Source organism: Salarias fasciatus, chromosome 10 (assembly GCF_902148845.1).
Source record: "Salarias fasciatus chromosome 10, fSalaFa1.1, whole genome shotgun sequence".
NCBI lineage: Eukaryota > Metazoa > Chordata > Actinopteri > Blenniiformes > Blenniidae > Salarias > Salarias fasciatus.
Window position 1 is genome coordinate 10,677,533 of NC_043754.1, and position 25,609 is coordinate 10,703,141.

The 25,609-nt window shown below is 43.0% G+C and overlaps 1 protein-coding gene across 1 annotated transcript; it reads right to left on the reverse strand.

Annotated features, from left to right (window-relative positions):
- Positions 1-15,781: 15,781 nt before the first annotated feature.
- Positions 15,782-25,595, reverse strand: LOC115395364 (A disintegrin and metalloproteinase with thrombospondin motifs 15-like). Its single transcript, XM_030100871.1, has 8 exons — positions 24,482-25,595; positions 20,345-20,477; positions 19,999-20,166; positions 17,948-18,231; positions 17,690-17,867; positions 17,423-17,595; positions 16,676-16,851; positions 15,782-16,581 (listed from the first exon to the last, which is right to left on the reverse strand). The coding sequence occupies exons 1-8, from the start codon at positions 25,427-25,429 to the stop codon at positions 15,789-15,791; spliced, it is 2,853 nt and encodes a 950-aa protein (XP_029956731.1). The 5' UTR covers positions 25,430-25,595; the 3' UTR covers positions 15,782-15,788.
- Between the last annotated feature and the right edge of the window lie 14 nt (positions 25,596-25,609).

The window sequence follows — 25,609 nt, forward strand, 5'->3', positions numbered from 1 at the left end:
GGGGTTGACCCTTTTTCTTTTCTTTCTCTCAATGTTTAACCCAGTTTCTCTCTCACTGCGAATCTGAAGAAAAGCGCCTTCACACGTGGCTGACGTCTCCACAGTGACGTCTGGCTGAAACCGGCTATTTACTAAACACAGAACCTTCCCTGCAGCTTCTATAAATGAGCAACAAATTGAAGGTTGTCTTCTCCAGAGTAAATGTTAAATGTTCTGATGCCGTAAAAAAGACTGTTTCCTACAACTATATGACTCATCCTGACACTGCTCTGCAGCAGCTTCCTGCAGCTCTTTACAAAGTTACATGTGAATAATCCTCTAGTTTCATAATAGACTAGCAGACAGTGGAGTAAACAGTCTCTCTGACTGGTTGCATCCAATGATCCACAGCCACACCTGATTTCAGGAAACACGCCGGCGTGCTGACGGAGCCCTGAGATGCTGTGACAGCTGTAATGAAGACGTCCGCATCCGTTTTGGATGAAGCCGGGCCTCCGAGGCTGATCCAACCAAACGGAGCCCGTGGGTCAAGGCGAGGCGCGGGTGTCGAGTGAGGGACGCAGAGGAGATCGACGTCCTGCCAGCAGACATGTGTGCACTTGATAACCTGTTTGAGCTGGCAGGCTCTGTAATTTACACTTCTGAGGTACGCAGTGTGCTGCCGCTCATGTGTGCTCTTATGGTTTTATTAGGGTAATCTTTTAAAGCTGTTAATATTGCTTTTGAAAGACTAGGAGAGCATTACCTCTAAACAAATGGGAAATTAGTACGAACAATTGTGGGAAGGAGGATCAAGGAGAACGTGTTTAAAAAAAGTATCTTTAACAAAGAGGCATTGAGTTTACAGGAAGGGGCCGAGCGGTTTAGCAGTTTGTCAGAGATGTTTGGATTCGGGCTGCAGCGACACTCTGCATCTTACAAACAGCACCTGTTTCTGTGAGACAGCATTTCAAACAGAGCCCGCAACTTGTCCGCGTTAGCTTCGATTGACAGTCGCTCCGTCACGGCCTGATTCAGCGTCATCTGTTCCACTACTAGGTGAAGTTCAGCCACTTTCACACAAGCCGGCCTTCGTCCGGTTGTGTTTTAGCAGAGCTGTCTTCTTTCCAAATGCCCGTGTTGGCCCACGCCGACAGACCGGCTTTTGTTATTCTCCCTCACTGCCACGACTGCCCCGAAATCTCAGCATGACTTCATTTGTGAGGAGAAACATCGCGGCGCTCAATCGGCTAGGAGCCGAAACGATGAAACGTGCAGCGGCTCACGTGGACGGTCTCATGAAGAGCCGCTCCAGAACAACCAGCGTTCGATGGGTTGTAAAAACTTTCCAACTCGGTCTGCTTCGGAGAAAAACTCTCCGACTGCACTTCTCTCCACTGCAACACCTGTTTGGGGCCAACATGAAAGAAACTCCAGATACCGGCGGATGCAAGTTCAGTGTGGTATTTCAGGAGTGAAGAAACAAACAAACAGCCTTTGACATTGGTATTGATTCCATTTGAATGTGAGGAGTATGGTCCAGAGAAATGTTTTGCTCAGCGACGCATAACTGAACACATGTTGTGCCTGAGGCCAGGAACTGGGTGTTATTCTTCTGGAGCCATGATATTTTCAGTACTTAAATCACGAATAAATGTTTTTCATGTGTGTTAAACAGCCTTGTGCAAGCCTCTGAAAATTCAAGTCAATACAAACAAGAAGGAACCAGTTGCTCTTTTATTACTTTTAATTTTCTTTATGGATCAGCAAGCGGTGGCGTCGGCAAAACACGTGAAAGTTAATGCTTCACGGGCGTTTGGCGATGTTATTTACAGGACTAAGCTAGTTTAGGATTCATGAGTAAACATGGTTGAGAGAAATAGTCCCAGTCAGCGCTGCTCATCGTACAAGACAAAAGCAAACAGTTCTTTCTGTGAGCAAAGAGAGACAGCTGCTCCGCAGACACTTTCAGCAGTAAAACCAAAACGTGACCAACTCATTCAAACTGATGGTAACTAGTATAATTACCCTGTTGCTTCCAAAAAATAGCAACGGTTCACGTGTGTTTTGTTATAAGGAAAATTAGAAGTGAACTCGTGTTTGGTTACCCTTCAGCAATCTCAATTTCAAGAAGAAGAAAAAGATATTTTAAGATATTAATGCAAATGTATACCACTAATTTTCAATATGCTTTGTTCCCTTCGTCTTTTTTTTCTCACCAAGACTGAAGAACTGCTGCAGAGGCTTCCTCCTCACAGACGTTCAGTCTCTTTCACTGAGAGTGAATGACTTCCAGTCTGTGCATTCATCCTGAACTCTTAATTAGAAGTGACGACGGCAGGGAGTGCGGAGGAGTCAGAAAAAACAAACAAAGGTTCAAGTGCAGCAATCATCAACAATTAATGTCAAATAAGTACGACATTTATCTGTTGTGTTGATCTCAAGCTGTTTTGCAGTGGTGGTTTGGCTTGTTGTCGCAGTCCTGAAAAAGTATGTAGCTTTGAGACAAAGATCTGGATTTGTTGTGATTTTTACCAGCTGAGTGTGTCGCTGGATTCAATCCTCCGGTTGGTGATTCAGTTCTCCTGGAGGCAGAGCCGACCATACCAGCGTGGTGAGTCGTCCTCACGGGACCAGGATCTCAGTGCAGATAAGGGAATGTTGCTACATCTTGCTTGACGTTGGTGGGCTGTAAATTCCAAGGTGAACTTTCAGAGATCGGAGCTTCGAGCTTTTCTTGTTTGACAAAAATAACTATAAAAAGTTTTTCACAGAAACCTGTCAGGCTATGGCTGTCTTAACTGGAAACAGCTTCAGGTCGGAAGAGTACCTAGTATTTTAAAAGGCATTGCTGATGACATGATTTTGATCAGTATTTCTTGAAAACACTGTTCCTGGTATGTGATCAGACCCGTCACTGGTCTTACTAACAAATATATGAATATTTTAATTCAGATCAGAACAGATCTGAGCGTTCTCATCTGGAGTCTCTCAGATCTATTAGAAAGAGGCTTTGCGCTCATGTGAAACAATCATCATTATCTCTGTATCAAAGCTGAGCTTTCGACTTCCACCACCTGCCAAATCAGTAATATATTTGGATCGAGTGGGGGGGGGGGGGGGGGGGGGGGGGTCATGACTGCATGGGTCCCAAAGCCATCAGTAGCATTTGCCTGCTTCAAATAAAAGCATTTACTAATTTTTAGCATTTTTGGCTCTACTACAGTGCTCTCATCTCTAAAATCCAAAGGCCTTGAAAATGACTGTGGATGCATCCATCCAGCAGTGGGATTTTTTTTTTCTCCTACACACTCTCACCTGGTGCTTTCACATGGTTCAGTGCTTTGCCCTTAGTTTGTTGTTTCCTTGAAGATGAAGCTTTTCTTTCAGTCTTAATTCAGTCTGTTCTCACAGACAAATGTGGGGTTTTTTTTGTTTTGTTTTTTTTGCAGAAACATTAAATTCTCTTTCTCTTGCTGAATGCCACCAAAAGCACTATGATTCACACAGTTTATTGTCCTACTGCAGTTTTTTTTTTTGTTGACTTTTCAGGCCCCTCTGAGCACAGCTTCATATCAATCAGTTCATACTCTAGCATGAGGAGGAAGACATTTATCACTGATCACTGTGAGTCAGGTATCCCAGAGTTCCACACGTCAACATCTCGCTGTCATATTTTGAAGAAAGCCAGACTCACAAACCTCCTCCACAGGCACCCCCGACCTACAATAACAATAGATCATTTCTGCTCTTGGTCACTCCCTGTTTGTGCTCCTGCTGGAGTGTTCAGTAAAAAGCGGCGTTTCAGCATATTTCAGGGTTGCTAAGATGAAATCATAACGTTGACAGGTGTTTTTCAGCAGTGGGTCAAACTTAAATAAACTCAATAATTGAGTCTGTCCTCCAAAGTTTGTGCGATGAAGTTAAGCCTTTTCATGCGTTATCTTTCCAAGAGATGATGTTATCTATGAGTTGGACATGAGACGATTAGTCTGAGAACTTTTCCTTGTCAGTTTTATTACCATATTTCACTTTTTTGTTGTTTTTGTACATTAGCACCCAGCATGTTCCACTCTTGATTTATCCTAAAAAGCTCATCAGCAGAAATAATATTAAATGTGACATTTCTGTCAATAATAGTACAGCGATCTTCTGATGAAACACTTGTAAATGTAAGTTTCTTGTGATATTTTGGTTGGAAATCCTTCAATCACAGCATGTTTAAGAACATTTTGGACATTCAAAGTGAATCAATGGCTCCTAGAAGTCTCACCTTTTTACCCACCAACAGGTGCTTTAAAGCCAATGCGCTGCAGTCTGCGTAAACATTTAAATGAAAAGTCTGGACTTGCACAACAAAATAAACAAAATAATAATATTGATGGTGCGAACGGACACATGTAGGTTTCATTGTTGTTGACAGTATCTGGCTGGAATGTGAACTATTCACCCAAACAGCACTGGATCTTTTTGAGCAGATGTATGGTCTCCCATACTGGACATTTGCTTAGAGAGGAAACAAAACAGATTGTTATTACTGGACGCTCATCATGCACGTGACCCAATATATTAAAAACAGAAATCATGCTGGCAGGAAAGGATTCCTTTGGATGTTTACCTGGATGCAAAATACAAGAGCTGTAGGTAATATTGAGGAAATTTTAATATATATTTATGAGAAATGTCTTCTTAAGACTAAAAGATAAACATATATATATTTCATGTACTTTCATGTTTCATGTAAAGCATCATGCACAAAATAATATTTGACGGTTTTGCTTGTATACAAAATGTTGTCAAAGATACTGGACGTTGTTGTTTCTTGATACAGTCTCGACATCTCTTGAGTTCGCTGGTCTTTGTGGCAAGCCTTGCAGCAGGAATGTTCTTTACTGCAATTTAAATTCTTCAAGCAAATTCATTCCCAAACAACACTCTCCCGCCCAGCGTGTCGTGACCCTGACTCCGGGGACCATTCCCAGATTCTCAGCTCAAACACGAACATCAATCATAATTTATAACACACACACACACACACAAAAAAGCAACTGAATTGAAGAAGGTTTGGCTATCGTTGTGGGTTTCTGACCATTAGACCTGCCGGCCTCTCCTGGGACATTTATCAGCATGAAATGCAGTAAAAACACATGGGAAGGCTCGCCCGCCAAGGCAACGCTCCAAAACCAGAACGTGGCCAAAATATGCTTTAAATGTGGCTGGGAAGGTCCCACTGACAACCACTTACAACAATACTTGGGTAATAAACATCACTTCTCAACTCATATTTTAGATGAAGAGTCAGTTTTAAAGGTAATTTCCCATGCATAATGGATTTTTTAACTGCTGACAACTCAGATAGAACTCTGTGTCTCTGTAATCATTAATATTCAACACTGAACAATTGACACAAGACTTCCTATGTTGCCTGACAAAACCAAATAATCTTACATATGCAGCATTCCCAGCTTTAGAGAAAGACAAACGTTACAAATTCATGGGTCAGAAAGGTTTGTGAGTCAAAACAGACCAGATGCTTTTTATTTATGTCTAACAGCATGAAGCTCCACAGCTTCACCTTGGAGCTGCGGCTCTGGGATCCGGGGATAAAAGCCCATCCTATGTCATCCCTGTGTGCTTTCCCATGGAGCTTTATCTCCTCTGAATCCACCAGAAATAGACAACCCTGCAACAGGCGGGCTCTGTTTTATGTCCACTTCTAGAGCGAGACAGCCGGATTAAAGCTGTTTGGTACAAAAAAAAAAAACATCTTTGTTATGAGTCCGTGTGTTGCGATTACAACAAGTAAACTTCGCAAATATCCGTGAAGAAAACAAAGTCAATTCAGCACTTAGAATCGGAGGAGTATCCTGTAAAACAAGGCTTTCTCGGTTTGCACGATACGGAGAAAAAGTCATTCCTGTGAATAACAGAGAGGCTTTAACTGGACTACAGATTGAATCAGTCATCAATGCTGAAATCATAACTGATCAACATTTTGGAACATAAACTAAAATCGCAGTATGATCAGAAATCAGATAGCATGATGCAGCTGCAGAGATTTTTCCGATAGTATTTGGCTCATCTTCATTCTGATTAAAGATACCGCTGCAGCTTCTCATGGACAAACAATAAAGTACATGAACAAATACTAAGTCCTGCTATTGACAAGCACTGCGACATTTCTCACTCCAGCGAAAAAACAAGTCAGTTTTAGAGAAGTGGTAAAAATATAATTTGCTGCATTTGGACGCGGCCAAATTACGGCATCCAAAGCCGAACTTCACTGCAGACAATTTGTCTCCTCAAATGCCTCAAAATGTTCATAAAACTAAAGCTGTTAAAAAAATACAGCAAAACAAGTTTTCAGTTCCAGTCACTCTGACCCCTTCGTTTTCAACCAATTCAGCTTATTTATCTAGCTAATGTGCTGTGCGTAAATATGAACCCTTTTCCCAGGCGAGTCATCGCGGCTGATGTGTGGGAGTGTGTACAGCCGGGGGGATTCTGCTCCGGTCCGCTCCCTGAGAACAAAATGTAAAGAAGTAGTTATTCATCACTGGACGGCACAGTTTACCGGCCGAGGGCGATGTGCGACGGGTAAATGGGAGCCACAAGAAAGCCACTGTGCGACGGAAAATACGAAACAAAGCAAGAAAAGAAGACCACACGTATAAATATTTTCTATACTGCTGTAAATATGATGTTTTGACTGTTATAATGCAGTGAATCGTGACTGTATTTTCCCTTTTCTGCTGTTATTTAGCTCACTGTTGTCAGTATCTGGTATCACTCAATCAGCTAGTGTGAGTTTCTTCCTGATTCAAAGCACAAAAAAAAAACAAAACAGTGTTGTTCACAGGTCAGATCCAGGGGAAGTACAGTATGTGCAACCCGCAATGGCGAAAATAGGACAGGAAATTTTCATTTTGAGTGATAACTGTGGTTTTCATTAATTGAATTTCATTTGGAGATCCCCTTCTGCCTCTTGGCGCCTGTGCTGGTCTAAGGCAATGTGTGGTCTTCCTCTGGCGCCACATTCTAGCTCTAAAAAGGCAAATAAATAAATAAAATTTGAAATAATCATACTAATAATTCAGTACATCTGAAATACTTATGCAATGCATTTATCATATTCTGTCCAGTAATAGAAAGAAATATCGTCCTCACTAAAAACTGGATTGCACTTTAATTTTACAGCTGTAATTTTCTCACATTCAGTGCATAATGCATCATCTGGTATATTGAATCTGAACTTCTCGTTACATGTGGAACACCGCAAGAACCCTTCAGGCCTTTCACTTCCAATTTTCAGTTCACAGCAGCTGTAAAGCTCAGAGAATACAGTTTTATTTCTCCGTGCGCTGTCTGGCGCTACATTTGGCAGCCCGGCCTCCTTTTCATGACAGCGCTTTGAGCAATAAGCTCCTAATATATGACGTTTGGGTCGGCGTTCTCTTGGCGTTACTCAGCACAGCTTCATGAAGACAGCAGAGCCGGTGACAAATGGACAGAGGTCTGCGCTGCGGCCATGAAACAATCAAATAGCGGGACGATTACTGGCTTGTGACCATCGTATGAAAGAGTTATTTACTTTTTTTCATCATCCTCTGAGATACTTCACAGAACCTTCGTCTTCCAGTTTTAATTTGTGTAATTCCCCGGATCGCTGGTATTCTTCGTCAAAACAGAACCAAGAGTTTGTAACTCACCTGACAATTGTTTCTTTCCAGTGCAGCGTTGTCTCGTAATTTTATATCGGCGGTCATTATTTTAATGCTTTTTCATTTACTTTTGTGTGTTTCCGTGCGTTTCATTACACTTTATTGGACTTGGAAATGCGGGAGCGTTCAAAGCTCCTCGCTCATTTGTTTCCCTTAAAGTAACACTATGTAAAATTTAAGTTGTGTCTCAGTTGCACACGGAGTGGAAGTGTTGAGTCACTTTAGCGCTCGTGTGTGTGTGTGTGTGTGTGTGTGTGTGTGTGTGTGTGTATGTGTGTGTGTGTGTGTGTGTGTGTGTGTGTGTGTGTGTGTGTGCGTGGCCTTCACAGCTTTGGCTCGTGAAGTTTTCAAGCTCAGGTCAGTATTGTAAACCTGCTTACAGCCAAACCACTGTGACTCAATGCACCCTCTACTGGTACAACCTAGTATTGCAAGGCTAAACCGGCAGAGGCAAGTCAGAAAACTGTACGATTTTGTGTAGGAATTCCAGCAACAGTTTTTCCTTTTACATAATTTCATCAGAACTATTGCTTTTGTCATATTCTGCTGATTATTTGAGATTCTATTCATTTACATTCAACCATAACTTTTAAATCCACATAAATTAATTGAAGGAAGGTAACATTAGACATATTATTTTGGCAATCTGATGACATTAATCACCTAAATATCTTAAAAAAGGAGTTTCTGTTCATCTGATGTGATGCATACGACACATTGAAGAACAGGGAACAAAGCCTAAAACATTCAAATGTGTGACTTTTATTTATTGTTAAGTGTCAGCGAAATCTAGTGTTTGCTGGACTTGTCATTGCTTGGTGTTGTGATTGAAAGCAGTATTTTGCAGTGAGCTGTCAGCATAAAGAACCAGTGTGACAATATTTTACAGTTCAATATAGTCGCTCCTCGATCAGGCAGCGTTCGCTTCGAGCGGCTCTGGAGTCCCTTCGCAGCTTTAAAGACGTTCATAAACTTTCATGAAGACATGACCGCTTTCATGGAAACCACTGGACTGCCAACAACCGCTGGGCACTTTATTAACGCTTTAGCAGAAAATGGAAATAAATGAGGCGATTAGTTCCACCTTTTAATTGATGATGTCTTCGGTAGAGCAAGTCTTTATGCGTCTCGGTCTCACAGTTTAAAGTGGAAATATTTGTTTCACAGTGTAAACTCTGAGAGTGTAACGACTGAGGAATTCTGACTTTATGATCTCTGCGTTTCATCTGGCTGTCACTTCAATCACTGTAAACCTGAGCTGGTCTCTCAGAAGGTCTGAACTTCCACAAAGGGTATCAGGTGCTCTTTTGTTTTTGTTTGATTTTTAGTCAAAGCTATAACAAATACCTGAGTGGTGTTGTCAGTCAGTCTCTCTGAAAATGTGTATTAAAGAACTGATACAATGTTTAAATTGTGCTAAATTACACATAACTCAAGCGAAGATACATTCTAATCCTCTAAAAAAACAATTTGAAGCATCAGTTACTTGTTAATGTAAAGTCTTGAAGAGAAAAGGTTCTTAATTTACGACGTTTCAGGATTTATGGTGGCTTATGTTTTGAGGGAGGATCCTCTAAAACCCTTAATTCTTATCACACAGGGTTTATACTGATGAGCTTTGGCAAAGGTCACCTACATCTGAAAAACCGTTCTGGTGGTCTGTTTTATTTTCCCCCTGAAAACAGACAGTATATCCAGAAATATGGCTGTCATCTAGTATTTCTGTTTTTGCTTTTCAGGAATGCGGGGTGTTAAATCCAGCCATTGTTTGACATATGTCACACAGTCATATATTACAGAAGATACTCTTCTTGTAAATCAGATTGGTCCCTCTGGAAAAGTTATTTGTTGTTCTTGATCCTCGTTCTGCTGCACCTGAAAGTGATTTATATCCTATAAGTGTGATTTCTTTTCTTCTGTGCCTTAATGTTTTGACACCTCTCTTTAATTAGTGATGTGAAAATAGGATTTTAAAGAAATACTGTAACTGCAGTGAGTGAAACTGTTTAAAAAGCAATGAATGAATGTCTTATATGTTCCTTTATCTTTAGCAAACCATGACAGAAACCTGCAGTGGCTTGTTCATATTGATCTTGCTGCAAATCCTCTCAGCAGTCCTTCTTGCCTCCTATTTTCCTGAGTCGGTTTTGCAATAAAACATACATCCACATCTGTGTGTCATTTTCACTGGAACATCTTGACCTCTGCGTCGGCCAAATGAAATATCCGAGGTGCATAATGCTTCGCTGTATAGGACAAGTATGAGTCCGTCCGTCTGTATCGTCTCACTAACTGGAGCGCAGCATTGCATCTGCGCCCACTTACATGAGTCTGATCCTCTGTGCAGCATATGACCGAGCTTTGTGTCTTCTGAGCGGATCCGAGGCCTTTTCTGGACATGTTCGAGGATGTTTTGCGCTCGGCAGTTTTGAATTAGCGGGCTACCGGCCTTGACTGCTCTAAATCACGACGTATAATTACCGTCCTCAGCCGCTCATTTAGGGATCAGGTATTCGAGTTTTGGGCAAGTAGCTTTTATAATGCCATGCTGTCAGTTTCACAACACAGTTTGAGTTTTAATTGGAACCGAGGCTCAGAAAAGTAAAACGGCTGAAATCCTGTTAAATACTCGGTTTTATAGGTTTACAGAACCATCTGAAGTCGTCCCCTCGCTTCTCTCATTTTGAGGTTCAGCACGTTCAGCTTTTGGGGGACGGCAGTGCCGGACTGTCAAACACCGGCTGCAGGCAGCAGGACTTTGAATTTCTTCAGAGCCAGGCTTCTACCTGATGTTTTGAAATTCAGCAGATTTTTTTCTCCTTCGCCAGCAAACTTGTCACATTATAGGGAAAAACCCGCAATTCATTCCCGAAACTTACTCGTGAGCTTGATTAGCTCTGGATTCCGAAACCAGAAGGTGCAACCAATCAGAAACAGACTTCAGTGTTGCAGGGGACAACAGAAACGTGCCCACGTTACTACAGATTTGACTGATAAACATATGTAATACTCTTCCTCCCCCTCAAATGAATTACAGATTGCATTTGTTTCCATAAAGGGGTACGTCTTTGTTATTTTCTGGCCAACTACCACTGGACAATTCCAGGCCGCATTATAGGAGAGTCAAACTTGCTTTGATTTTTGGTTAAACAAAAGATTCAAAGCAGCCAGACCACCCAAAACATTCATGAGTAAGGTTTTAAGTGGCCAGGCAGCCAGTTTGTGTCCTGCCTCTTCGGCGTTGTGTATAGACTCTTGATTGAAGCCATATTTTTCATTCATTTGGGGTTGTCTGTGAGATCCAAATTACAGTGTGAAGAATAAATGTCAGGACTTTTAAACAAGCCCCCTACTTTTCATACGTAGCGCCCCTCATAAAGGCACACATGGTTTCACTTAATCTCGTTTCATTGCGGGACCCTAAAAACCCCTTGATTAGAGTAAATGGGATACGAAGCCCCAGACGGTGCTCTGATGATGTGCCATTTGATGCGAAACTGAAATTAAACATTAAATTAATTTTTCCAACAGATGGGTGAAAGCCGTTTAGATGACTGCACAGCTTTTCTGTGTTGGATATTTATCCTGGTCTATAAATTATTTATACAGAACCCATTAAGAATGGAAAACTCACCAAATAAGTAAAAAAAAAAAAAAAAAAAAAATCAATTTAATTCAAAAAGTTAATATTAAAACGCCAATAATATAAAAGGACGTATGTTTTTTTGCTTTGTCAATGAGTTAAAACAGCTGTAGGAGGTGTTTTTTCGGTTCATTCTTCGCTCTGAATCTTCTTGTTCAGAAATAAAAGAACAAACTGTTTAAAAGAACAAAATTTTTGGTCTATAAGATGCTATTTCTCACTTTTCCGTATTTCCTGTTCACCCAGCAGTGCGCTGAAACGCCGACGCTGAAACCGCTGGCTCTTGCAGTGATATTGAGACGAGAACAGATGGTGTAAAACGCCAGTTGGCAGCTCTGTTTTTATAATACCAGGCTTGACATCAAAAGCAGCAGGTCCATTCAGTCCTGATGGAAACAGGTGAAAGCCTATTGTTTTCTCTGGAGCTGCTCCGGTCCAATCCTGTGAACGTTGTGGACGGAGTTTAAGATGTCCGTATTGAGTAACCTGCTATCAAAGCATTACATTTAGTCACTGATACTAAATCCCGGGTTCACGGAGTGGTCATTACTCCCCTTAAATGTTCTTAGATTTACTTAATAAGAAGCTCTTGCCAAAGGAATGTCCTCAAAGACCTTATCACATACAGACATGCCACATAAACAAGCTCACAGTGAACTGAGGAGTTTATCTGAGTTTTAATCTATAAAATTCTCCTTCCAGCAAAACTGTTTTATCATATTTAGTTCAAACTACAACTAAGAAACTATTACAGGACAGGTCACACTTAAAAATGATCACCTTTAAATAATAATAATAATAATAATGATTACAAACGATCCCTTCTAAAAAGCCAGTGTAAACTTTTACACGTGAAACAAACTCTGAGGAAAGTTTTCCAACCAACACAGCGATCGACAAAGTTCAACACAAGCCTTACAAGATGAAATGATGGAGGCTGGAAAATAGAATGAAATTGAACTCCGGTACACCAAGTGGAATCACTGGAATAGTTTAGCATGAGCAGAAGTCAGCTGTGGCTCTGTCATCACTATTGTTTGCAGACTGATCCCGTTCCCGCTGCAGTCAGCAGACCTCCTCAAAGATGCATTAATGAGACACACTGGGCTTTTCCACGTTCCCATTCAGAATCACATGCACGGTGCACAAAGCCCTCCTTTGAGACATCTTTAATAGTGCCTGTGGTGTGGAGTCCATCTGACTCAGCAAAAAGCTGCACGAACACAAAAAAACGCTGCTGATCAGACAAAAGACGCCACACAGAAGATTTGTCACTGGACCCCTCAAGCTGGATATTTCCAGAAACTCTTTAGCATTTCATTATCGTTTCACTTGTTTGTGGGTTAACCCTCTAACGGGAGCGAGGAAATGATGATAAAGAGAGGCAATCATGCCACATTTGCTACATTCAGAATTACGATCAGTCTTCCCCCTGGCAATCACTTTTGCCACTGAAATATTTTGCGGGTTGCGGGAGAACGAGAAGAGACTGTAAACATGTAAAATAACTCCAGTGAACTGCAGGAGCAGTGAGAATTGGATAAGGCTTAACAGATCAGCCGTAGACTTTAATGGAGGACAAACACCAGTAAGTGAAATCATCTTGCACGTTCACGTTGTCTCCGTGTTTCTCATCATAATGTCTCCAGTTTCTGTTTCTCTGCAAATCTAATCTGAGTGTGTATTACATTAATCCTGCACTATTTTAAAGACTGTACTCATTAATCTCTGTTCTCAAATTCAAATACAAAGCTGGCCTCTGCAATTATTGGGATCTATTTTTCCAAATCTAAACCATGATTTAAGAGAAGTTTTTCTAACCAAACATTCTTTTGATAAGAAGTCTGGCTCAAGAATAGCCATCAGACCTGCAACAAGATATGACTTTCAACTTAGTCAAGAGGCAACTCGGGGAACAAATAAATATTTCCATTGGCCCTCCTCCAGCTTCTCCTCAATTTACTGTTATGTAGGTCACACTTCCCAACCTTCTTACAAATCCCTTCCTTCTCGACAGGTTTTTGAAATGTGTGTCACAAGGCCGCCCACAGACAGTCAGACGTTCGGACATCCACAGGTCATCATGTCAAGGTTGCGCAATTATGAATTTCCAGCTCAGCATGCAGCTGCGCTCCGGGACTGATCACAGACGAAGAATGAGTCCACGTCAGCGCGTAACCAGCGGAAAACATTTGTAGTTGCATGTCTGAGAAGATGACCGTGAAACAAACGCACGGTGAAGTACAGTTTATAGGCCACAGTGAAATGCTGCGAGGTATGCCGGCCACCCATGCCTCACCTTTACTCTCGCTGTAGCTGCAGATGTTTGGCGCTGGTAATTAATGCGGAGAGGAAGCTGAGAACTTGAGCAGATGGACCTGAGCATTTTTATAGTCGACGCTTCATCTGCTTACTTTCTTCCTTCTGTTTAAATTTAAAGCTGACCCATAAATCCACTCAGCATGGATTCTGTAATCTTCCTTCCTCCTGTGCATTCTTGGGGAAAAAAAGCATACATTCATTAAACTGGGGAAAGGTATTTTAGCCTGGTTAGCGATTCCTGTTTAAAGCAAAGCACAGAGCTCAAAAACACACGAGTTATATATAATTTAATCTAAAGAACTGTAATTTTTCTAAGATAGTTTGCATTTTTAAGCTTATCGTGATGTAAAACTAAAGCATGAAAGTCCATTGTGGGATAAAAAATACTTCTTATCTTCAGGAGAGGTAAACGTGAAGATTTGGGCAGATAATCTAAATTAAATTATAGTGTTATTGTTAAGAAAATCCCTTTCTGGGCTTCCAGGGACAACATTTCCATGCCGGGCCGCCAACAAAGGACGATGACTTTCGTCCTAGAATAACTAAGTTTGGTAGATATCCGTTCATTAATCCAATTTGAAGTGATTTGATTAAGTTGAGATATATTTGGTCCTCTAATTCAATCATAACAGTGCTCATGTGTCTGCAGGTTTGAGACATGTGAAAGGTTGTGAGAAAACATGTTTTCAGCAGACAAATTAACATTTATGCTGGCAAAAAAAAAAACCCCCAAGAAAACAGAGAAATACACATCTTAAGTTATAGCTTTTCAGTAATGGCTTTATTTTTGGAATAAATATAGTAAGATCAAAGACAATAACAAATACTGGTGTAAAAAAAAAAAAAGTTTTAAAAGTATTTACATTTTTTTTGCACAGAGCTAAATATATGTATACATAGTATACAGTGCAGCCCATGTAGGTCCTTGTTTCTTTTGCTGTACAAAGTGCAAAAGCTTGATTTTTAAACAAAATCCATCTAAAATAACATTTCAGCTGACACAGGATTCACCCTGCAGTTGGATGCTGGACAGGTCAACGAGGGCCCTCAAAATAAAACAAGAACATAATGGATTACAGGATTTTATCAACTGTGCGGAGAGGCCAGCTTGGCTGGGGCTGTGGGGCCACATGCAGGAAAACACACTCTGTCTGTGCTTTGTGCTTTCATTGATAATAAATTATAAGAGATAAACGTGCCAGACGGGAACGACTTTATGTGCTCCACCAGTGGCTGAACGCTAAAAACCACCAGGGCGACTGCTGCGGCCACTTGTAGAAGGTGGTCAAACATTTCAGATGGAAAGAACTGAACCTACAGAGTGGTTGTGTGTAAAGTCTAGCTGAGTTTATAACTTCAGTACTAGCTGTTTTCCAAATAGAGAAGCTTTGTTTAGTTGGATTAGTTAAAAACTGCCACAAGGGAAATCTCAGACCGTAGCTTGAGTTGAGAATGAATGTGCACAGTGTGAATGTTTGAACGTTTCAATGGATATGTCAGAGGTACATCATAATTAAATGGAAGAGCTACTCACTGTGTTTGTCTTTCAGCCTTGATTCATGATATAAACAATGCAGCAGCAGTAGAACCAGTATAACAGAACAAATTATAGAGATCTGTTTCTTTTCAAAATCAATTCCCAAAAACAAGAGAGGATTATAAACCCTAAAATATAGTCAATTAGACACAAAATGTGTTTCTCCGTGTGAGTACTCTGCAGGACATGAGCGTCTCAGTTGGTGGACGTCACATTCGAAAAGTTGAGTAATTTCTTTTGGACGTCCAACAGACTCCACTGACTGATTTGCAAGACCCAACAACAACTTCAGGTCCTGCACAGTTAAAATATTATGACATATAATCTGTTCCAGACTTTTAGGTAAACCAGATTGATTGCTTGTGAATGGAGCTCTCTGTGTCTGTTGACAGTTCGTGGGATTCAGCTACATTTTATTTGAACCTTTATTGTTTTATTTCACCATCAGAGCTACATGTGTCTCTTGGAGTAAAACTGATGGCAGTGAAAACATAACTTCCAGCATTCCTCTCCTTGTTTTCGATCTCCCTTCCAATATTCTTGTTGTTTTTCCATTGTCTGGCCGGTCAAAGATATATCTGAGTCACTAGCAAGGCGTTAGGCTACAGAAGTCCAGCTCCTGCGGTTTGCGAAGGCCAGTGCAGTGATCCCTTGTGAGGAGGAGGCCCGTGTCGCTCTTGCACTGCAGCGGCCGTCTCTTGAAGCCCTTCCCACAGGTTCTGGAGCAGGGCGACCAGTGCCCGGTCTGCCACGCAGGGCATGGATCTTCACACACTCTGGTGGCTGCAGGTCTCTGTGAAGAGTCACAGTCCGAGCCGGGCTTCCCGTCCGGCTGCAGACACTGCACCAGCCTCCTCTGGATCCCTCTGCCGCAAGACGCCGAGCACGTGTCCCAACTCATAGAAATCCACTTGGCCAGAGTAGGATCCTCTTTGTTGTAAGACTCCTTCAGGGTGTCTGCTCCTTTCTCGTTGTCGCTGTCTTCAGCCAGGACACTGTTGTGGGAGTTAATGCGCCCTTCCTTCTTCAGAGCCTTATCTTCCTTGGCCTGTCGGGCAAGGTAGAAGGAGTAGCGGATGCGAGGAGGCGTCATCTTTCCGGCACACAGCACCTCCACCGTGAGGGCCTCTCCCAGGGGTTTGACTGCATGCAGAGTCTCGGAGAGTCCGCCGGTTCCGCTGTAGCGCAGCAGGCTGTTCTTCACCAGCAGGTCCCGCTCGTCGGCCGACACAATGTAGTTCCCGTTGAGGAGGTAATGGCCGTCGCTGTTCTTCACGGCCAGGTAGTTGTCGTCGCTCATCATCCCTTTGTAGCCGCGCTGACGGATGTCGATGTTGGCGGCTCCCACCGGCAGCATGACCACGAAGTTGTAGCCATGTCTGCAGGTCAAAGCATTGAACAAACGATTAGAAAATTTTAGGTGATAAGGTTATCATCAAGCAGTATTGCCAGGAAGACAACATTTCTACTCACGCTGGCTTTGTGAAGAGCCCCGACACCTTCTTGCAGCCCCTGCTGTCGCCTCCACAGATTCCACACTTGTCAAACTTCTTGTTGGAGCCAATTTTGCCGTCGCAGCCGGCCTTAATGCACTTCCCCTGGACACACACTCCCGTGGAGTCCGGTGAGCACGGAGTGCCGTCAACAACCTAAACAAATACATGTTGAGGTTAGTTTCCCTTCTAGAACCAAAGATTCATAACAAATTATATTTACACAGGCACTAGGATGATAGATTACTGGTTTCCAAAAAGAAGCATCATACCTGAGAGAACTTGGACCAAATAAACCAAACTCCAACTCATACTTTCAAGAAATGTTCACATTGGAAGCACAATAAACTATGTGAGTTATGCTTCAAAGTCACGCTTCTAAACATTAAAACGTCCAGCTGCCTCATGATTCAGAGCTACGTGTCCCCCGAGTGTTTTTATCTCCTCCTCCACACGGCATGATGGAGTGAAGTATGAACTGTGCTTCACTGCTGTTCGAGCTCACTCCACACCCTGCTATCTGAAAACGATAAAATGTCCTCTTTCTCTTCGTCTGTTCTTCCTTCAATCTCTGCATTGGGATCAGAGGCAGCTGGCTGACACGAAGTCGTATTCTTTTGCAAAGGACTCAATTTAGCCATGGCCTCCGGAATCTTCACACGGGACGGATCTGCTTGCCCGAGAAAGTTTTTACATTTGCTCAGAGGCGAGAGAAGCTGTTGTTTACCTTCGGCTCCAAGACGTAGAAATAGCCAGTGCCGTTAGCCTTGCAAATGAGTTTACATCTGTCCTCAGGAGCCACTCCAGAGTACTTGGGGACCCAGGCCACGGCGTGAGCGACGCGCTTGCTGTTGAAGCTGTGGCCGCTGGCCTCGCACTGTTCCTCGCGGTAAGTCTTACCTGGATAGACGAGGAGGGAGGGTTGGAAAGGTGAGAGGTCGAATTGCTTCAAGCAAAAAAATGTCACGTGGAGACAGTTCTGAGCAAGCTGTACCTGTGTCGGCGCAACGGTTCAGGTTGCAGGAGCGGTATTTGACCCGAACCCCTTGGCAGTATTTACCCCCGTTTGACGGAACTGGGTTGTTGCACTCCCTCTTAGAAAGCTGGACGCCACCGCCGCACGTCCGTGAACAAGAGCCAAACAATCCCCAGTTCCCCCAGCGCCCATCAACCTAGAACAAAACACAATGATATCTTAATTACATCCGAGATATACTTTGATTTTTAGGAAGTGAATCGGTGTGAGATTTACTTTGGCAGCTTGAGCCCGTTTGTCTGCGCAGACGCCTCGGTCGCAGACCTGTCCCTCCCCGCAGTGGGTGCCGTCCGCCCAGGGGAAGTGTCGCGTCATGCACACCAGATGGCCGCTGGACTTTCCTGTGCACCACAGACGGCTGCACGGCGGCTGCATGAAAGGACACGGCTTGGAGCCCTCTCCAAAGGCGAGCTGACACTGACGCTCGAGGCTGTAGGACGCTCCTGGCAGCGCGTCGGGAAGGACGACTGGTTTCTGAGGCTGGTCCAGCAAGCACTCGCCTACAGGAGGAAGTCTCTGTTAGCACAACTCTGCACTCCGCTTTTAGAAAATCCCTTTACCAGACATGTGCACTAAAACCCAGTGATTACAGATGTGACATATGAAATTTTCTTGAAATACACAAATACATAAAAACAATAAAAAAAAACAATGCAATCCATATTTATGCATAAATATTTATACACTCCTTTTCATTAAATGTTCTTGTGTTGTGGGTCGGTGGGATTGCGGCTTGGGCAGAGCAGGCTGCCACTGCCCTTGTGATTTGGGCGTCTTTGAAGTAAAAGAACAGCTTGATGCAATCCGTGCAGTGTATACCACTTACCACACACAGCCGCCGTGACCCCATCCCACCCTCAAACTCTCCCTAAACACCCCCGAGCGGATCCTTTCAAGAGCCATCCGCCCCGGCTGCTGTTTCTGATTTGCGAAAATACAGTTAGGCAAAAATACTGTACTTTCAAATTTGAGCTCAGTCGTACTCCTGCTCATGCACTGATACCAGAAACCTGTTTTAAAATCAATGTAAGCTCTCACAATCTGTGAAAATAAATGAAACACAGAAACCTTTTAATAACAGGGAGAATATAGTAAGAAGGTGATCAATAGAAAATGAAGGGGGTCAGGAATTGTCCAGAGGAAGGTTATTTTTAGTAATATTTACACCTTCTTAACCTTCGGTTGAATTTTAACATCCAGCAGAGGAAATACGCACTGCGAAAAAGACAAGTTTCTACAACTTTGGGCTGTTTATTGTACAATTTGTGCCTTGGTGGATTCACGACGCGTATAATGAGGCAGTGAGTGAACGAGCGGTAAGCAGCAGCAAATTAGCTTCTTCCCCTTGCACCACAGGTTTGGCAAAAAAACAGTGTTTTAAAGACACGCTGATTAACTTATAGTACAATGCAATACAAACGAGCCACTCTACTCCACTCGATCCTGCGCCTCACCCCTTCCTTCCTATCTTCTCTCCACAGATCATGGAAAACAATAGGTGGCGGCGGGCCTCTGTTTGCGTGCATAAGAATTAACGTTATCAGTAACCTTGACTGCTGTACTACAAGCAAATTGCCTCAAACTTGCTGAAACATGTCTTTGTCCTCCCTCTGGGCTTTTTGAAGTCTAGATTTATGACAGCAGAATCCAAGTTACAACATTGTAACATAGAAATCACTTCTTGTCAAGTGAAAAATGCTCCTCTGTGTCTCTCTCAGCGCCAGTGTCATCTTGCTTTCGCATCAACTGCAAAATGGACAGAGGGGAAAAAAAAGAAGAAAAAAAAAAAAAAGCAAAGAAAAAAACAGTGGGGACCTATTTGGAGGAAACCTGCATGGGAAACACTGGGTAGATACACCTCACGGTCCAAACCGCTGTGGTGACGCTCCTCTGCACAAGCCCTATAATTTAGGACAGATGTGGGGGCAGTTTTAAAATAAAAGCTAAACGCCGCTCCGGGGCCAAGTACTGCGGTCTGCCCTGTTTGGCAAACAATCTGCATCCAAATGAATGAATTTCTTTTGGGCTGTTGCTTTTCTCTGAGCACAGGACTACGAGAGGTTCAGCAGATGTCGGATTCGAAGCACAGATGGACACCGAAATAAACTGTTTTCTGACGTACTGTACATTTGCTTATAATGACTGACGTTGTGCCGGAAATCAGGAAACTATTAAACCTGAAGACTTGATCTCGATAAAGCAAAGTATTTACATCCAAACACCGTGAAGCAGTCACACACCGAGGGTCAAAGGTCGTGGGAACTCACCGTGTCCGCTGTCCAGAAACTCGGTGATGATGGCGGCGCTGCAGGGGGACCAGGGGTTGGTGCGGTTGATCTGAATAAGCGTGGGAGACATCATGTGGTTGCCCTGCACTTTTCCAAACACGTCCTCGCAGGCTTTCACGTTGTCGTGCGGCATGTTGAACACGTGTCCTGTTGACAGGAAACAAGATGTAAGTCATACTTTATGAACACTCGGATGCTTTTATCTCATGGCGGCTTGCCCCGCTCAGTGACAACAGGAGCACGCGCTGGTTTGTTTGAGTTCAAACTAGCCATATGTGCACTGCTGCGTGTGGCAGGCAGACAGGACGACCGCGAGCGGACGCACCGAGCTCATGGGCGGTGGTGAAGGCGGAGGGAAGGCCGTCATCCTCGATCACAGAGCAGCTCCTCTTAGGATCGCACATGGTGCCGACGTCGGCCATTCCCAGAGTGTCACAGGTGGAGGCTCCACACAGGTCCTGGAGGAGAAACATGTCAGTCAGTGCTTCTGAGCCGGGCAGCGCTCAGGTCAAACGCACCAACATAATCATTAAAGCTGGAACATTTTTAGGGGCGAGTGGGCAAACAAACATGATTCAGATGGACAGATGGTCACCTCTTGAACGTATACGTCTAACATTCATTTTCCTTGTTTTTGACCTACATTTAGGTCTCTTCATCTGTCGTTCTATGGCTGTTTGTTTCCGTTTGGTGAGAAGAAAAAAAGTGCGCTGTGATTTTCCTTTAAACCTGAAACATTATTTATCATAATTTACTAACTTCTATTTGACTAATTAAAAAAAAGAGCTAATATAAAAATTACTGTTAAGTAGCTGAAACGTAGTGACCTCGTTGACACAGTTACATGAGCTGGGTGTTGTCATTGGATGCATTCACAATGAAGAAATGAGGCACTTTGGTAGATTTGACCACCATGTTATTCATGTCTGTCTCTGTTTTAATTCAGCAAGCGTTTTAGAGAAGCATAATCTCTTTTTCAGATGATTTATTAGGTTATTTGAATCAGCTTGATTTGGAAAACTTGTCAAAAGAGGTTCCTCGCTTCACAACAAAACAGAGTCTGGAAACACTGAGTGTAACAGACAGTGCAGGTGTCTGCTTTATTTTAGGTCTGGGTATTTTTTTCCCCCTAATTTGGAGTTTATTTAAAATATGTCTGCGACCTTTCCTGATTCTTGTCTGGTCTGACTTCATGGAGTGACGTCAGCTTGTTCCCAGACCGCTCCAGTTAGGCCAAAAAGAATGATTGTTGAATTATGCATCATATTGTTTTGTTGTCTGGAAAATTGTTTTTTTTTTTTTTTTTTCTAGATTTGGAAAGGACTCAGTAGTGTCTACCAACAGTTTGAACCACCCAGTCTTTAAGTCTGTAAGTGGGTAACACTGTTTAGAGCACACCTTCTTCTCTGAGGTAATGTAAGTGTCCCCAATCATAACATTTCCCTGCCAGAGCAGAATTTCCAGATGACCTATTTCTTGACCACAGAGGTTTAAAAACCCAAAGAGTATCCGTTTGGAGCTGAACCTCCTAATCACAGGACAACTTCTGCAGGATCCGCCCATCTGCCTGCTCCCTAAACAGCACTGTCTCTACATACCCCAAAACACAGCTATTGCAGCCATTGCATTTAAGTGCAGCGGTGGTTAAGTGTCACTCAGCTCCCGCTATGCTTCACTGTTCCGAACGTAACCATAAAGCAGCGAGCCAAGAGAAGATCTCGACAAATCATTCCTAGAATAAACCGCAAAACCACAATTGTTGGTCAGTGCAAATGCAGTCCAGATGGGCTCGTGTGCACAGACAAGATCTGAGCGTTTGGGTCATCCGAGTGAAAAAACAAGAACGGCAAGATGAACAGGGGAGAAGAACCAGACGTGTCAATGAGTTTCTTCTCTGCTTTGACCTACTTCCCACATCTGAAGTCTATCTTTGCAGCTTTTGTGTCTCTGCAATTAAAAAAAAAAGTAGTTACCTAAGCAAAGAAATATTTCCATTTTGTTTTCTGATCCTGATTTCCATGTTTTAACTCCCATTACTTTTTTTTTTTTTTTTTTTTGGTGCTCAGTGTGCAACGGTCAAAAATGCAGAAAACCAGGACTGCTCAGTGTTTAAGCTCTGATATCAGTAGTCTCGCTCGCAGGATTTATGATGTCCAGGCATGCTTATGTGAAATCCTCTCTTTCTCACTCCATTATCTATCACAGAGGCAAACAAGCTGTGAGTTACAGTGCAGCCACCTCCTCTTTCCTGGGGGAAACATACATTTTTTTCAACAGATTTACAGCTGGGTTTAATCTTTTGGCTGCTCTTCTACAGAGACAATAAAAAAAACTGTGTAACTTAATGAACTGAGTAAACTTGCAACAGTCACGATGCAGCAGAGATGCTGATGGTGCCGTTTAAAGACAGCCGCAGTCGCCTCCGGACAACAACGAGTTGGTCTTCATAAAATCTACAAAATTATTCTGTGGGCTGGGAAACAACCAAATGTGCTCAAGGAGCCAGCTGAAAACCATGGTAAAACAAAGAAAAAAAAAAAAAAAACACTGAACTGTCTAATGCTGAGTTACCTTCTCATGAATCCAGAGTTGGAGTGTTGCCTGTTTTTTTTTTTTTTTTTCTTTCCCAAGCTGGGATGGGGAGTCATTCCAAGTTTCTTGGGAGGAGTGGGTTTGCTGATATGAAAGCTGCAAGGCTTCATTGCAAAATGTTTGGTAAAACGTGTCTTAATATCAGTTGTGTATGCAATTTTCACATCACATTGTGCTTATATTTCATCCTGAAGCACACAGTTGTTGATATGATGTTGCAAGCTGTGTGACTAAAGGATAATTCTTATATATTCAATGAAGCAGAATGTGACAGTAAAATACTGGCGTAGACCAAAATGCTGCAGGGCGCTGCAGTTGTTCCTAAACAGAAGCCTGACTTGACAGACGATGCTTTATGAAGTGTTGAAACACTACAAAACACCGCTTGAACATCAACATTTTTTATAGGTTCTAAACTCTAAATATTGCTTTCTGTGACAGTGTTTACCCCTTGAGGGCCATTCTGTTTGTTTCACACAATTTGAACAAGGTATTCCATCATCTCAAATCTGTTTTCTGACATTTCAAAGTCTGAACCGCTTTGTTTGACCATTTCTGTTTCATACAGTAATTTTCTTTCTGAAATGAAGACTGTCAAACATCTGATTAGGTCACTCACTTTGTGCAATATGTTAACTGAAACTGTGTTGGTCCCAAGACACCGGTTTCTCTGCTTTATATAGCAGATTACAGCCGCATGAGTCATTGCAGGCTGGTCCAGTCCAGTTGAATGGGGTCATCTCAACTGGCTGCAGTATTCATAACGTCAACACTGCACGTGTAGCAAAAACCTGGGAACAGATTTTGCATTTCAACCACTTCTGTGCAACTCTCTGGGTTCTTGTACTCACACTCCAAGTACATACACTGGATGCTTGCTGTGGATGAAGAATGAATGAAAGAAAAAGTGTATGGAAAAAGAGGAGACGTAAAAAAAAAAAAAGACCGCAGTGACGGCTTCTCTGCTTGTTTCAGACTGGAAGCCCACCGCTACACCCTGCAGTCCCTCCATCCCTCCCCTTCAGGGCCTGTTTAATGAGGAGCAGCCAAGGTGGTGGGTAGGGGTGGAAACCCCACAGCTGGAGGAGGATAGGAAAGGTTGAGAGAAACAAGACACTTCCGACTAGAGCATCCCCGAGGGTACTGGCGCTCATTACATTTGGTGAAGTTACCAAGCATTTTTGAGGTCTGCTGCAATCATGTCATCGAAGCGACTTATGCCAAAGGTAATAAATACTTCATTGCATTACATGTAGCTCTGTAATTCACCGTCCTATTCAACTGCAGTAGGAAAAAACCCCCAAAACACAATTATTTCTCAGAAACCCAAATCATCCTTGAAGAGATGGAAATTAAACACATTTCAACACACTGACCAATAATTGTGAGTAATAGCTTCATCTGTGACCCTGTGCCTGCTGCCAAATGCTTGGAGGAGAACTGAGAAGTCAGAGATGGACTCCAAGTCAATAAAACCGCCCTCTTAAGATCCACAAAGTGCAATGAAGACCTGTGTTTCCTGTGGCTCAAGTAATTTTCTTTTTGATAATCAGTCAAGGATGCTATATTGATGAACTCAGGTTCTGCACCCCTGAGTTTAGCGGATGTGGAGAGTGTCTTTTGGAACGAACCAATTAATACGCAGGTTTTTTTTTTCAGTTTCAGTTTAAAAAAAGAAAACATCTGGTGGGAAACATGTTGTAAATGTTCAAGAATCAGATCTACCAGCAGGACAACGAAATGCAACTTGCACAACTACCGTCGGCTGAATTTACGCGTTCCTGTGCGTAATTGCGCAAAAACCATCATCTCCCCTCCCTATGGTTTATTGCAAGCCCAGTAAATTGAACTCTGGTGAATAATGTTTTACCTGTCTTGTGAATAGAATGGCCGTGTCCCAATAATCTGGATGCTTGTCGTTGTTTTTGTTCATCTTTTTTTGCCAAGTGCAAAAATTACGCAGCGTCATGGCTGCGTTCCCGGACACCTCTGGTCCCGTTTCCCCTTTAGACAAGACAATGATCTTCACGACGGTGACAGTGATGGAGTTGAGGATGCTGGGGTGCTTGTACAGCCTCGCCGCCACAGACATGAGTGTCAGGATGTAATGTTTCAGATCGTCTCCGTGGAACTCCGCCATGGACTCGTCTGCCACGACCAGCGTCTCCACGTATCTGGGGACGGAGGCGAATCTTTTGGCTCGCCCCATCCTCTTCAGCATCGTCTCGGTCACGTTGCCGTTGTCCGCCAGTCGCTTGTATTTCTCAAGCAACTGTGCAACCTGGAGGCTCGTGTCGCTGTCCACTGCGCACCTGGAAGTTGAGCCGGGTTTGAGGTTGTTGCTCGTTCTGCGCCGGACGATGTGCGCACTTTCTGCGCTCCTTGAGTCATTTCGAGCCGGGCTGATGAAATATTCCCAGTCTTGGAAGCCGAACGCGCCATTCAAGCCTTTACAGAGACTTAGAGCAGCATATGAAAGATGGTCTCCATTCACGTAACCGGAGTAGAAACACCGGCTCAGGTCAGCGGTGACATCGGTGTTGGGGAGCCACGACGCGTCTTGGTGAGAAAGAGAAGGTGCAATGAAATCAGAGTCCTGCTGTAAATCAATTACAAACTCCTGCTGGAAAGCTCGTATTTTTATGACACATTTTCCACTGAGAATGTCCACGTCGTTGTCAGCATTTGTCCAGCCTTCGTTATCCAGCCTAGTCGGGAAACTAATTTCACTTTCCATGCACAGAACAAGCCCTAAAAGCGAGACCAGGTAGAGGAGAAGAGGGGTTCTGTTAAACATGACGATGTTTGCATTCGACATAGAATGCAATGACCTACAGAGAAAATAAAACGACAATGAAACTGCAAGCTCAGTGGAAGCGGTGAGAGCCACAGAGCAGGGGGAAGAGCATAATCCAAAGCGCAGAAACTTAAAACAATGCAGGTCGAACAAGTCCACTCAGAGAAAACTCCTCCTGGTCATGACCCACTCCCATCCTCC

Excerpts from the sequence above, each read along its gene's own strand:
- LOC115395364 (XM_030100871.1), bottom strand. The coding sequence starts at position 25,429 with ATGTCGAATGCAAACATCGTCATGTTTAACAGAACCCCTCTTCTCCTC. Across the intron at positions 20,167-20,344 it reads CACCACCGCCCATGAGCTCG|GACACGTGTTCAACATGCCG; the intron begins GTGCGTCCGCTC and ends TCCTGTCAACAG. Across the intron at positions 16,582-16,675 it reads GGGCTCTTCACAAAGCCAGC|ACATGGCTACAACTTCGTGG; the intron begins GTGAGTAGAAAT and ends TTTGACCTGCAG.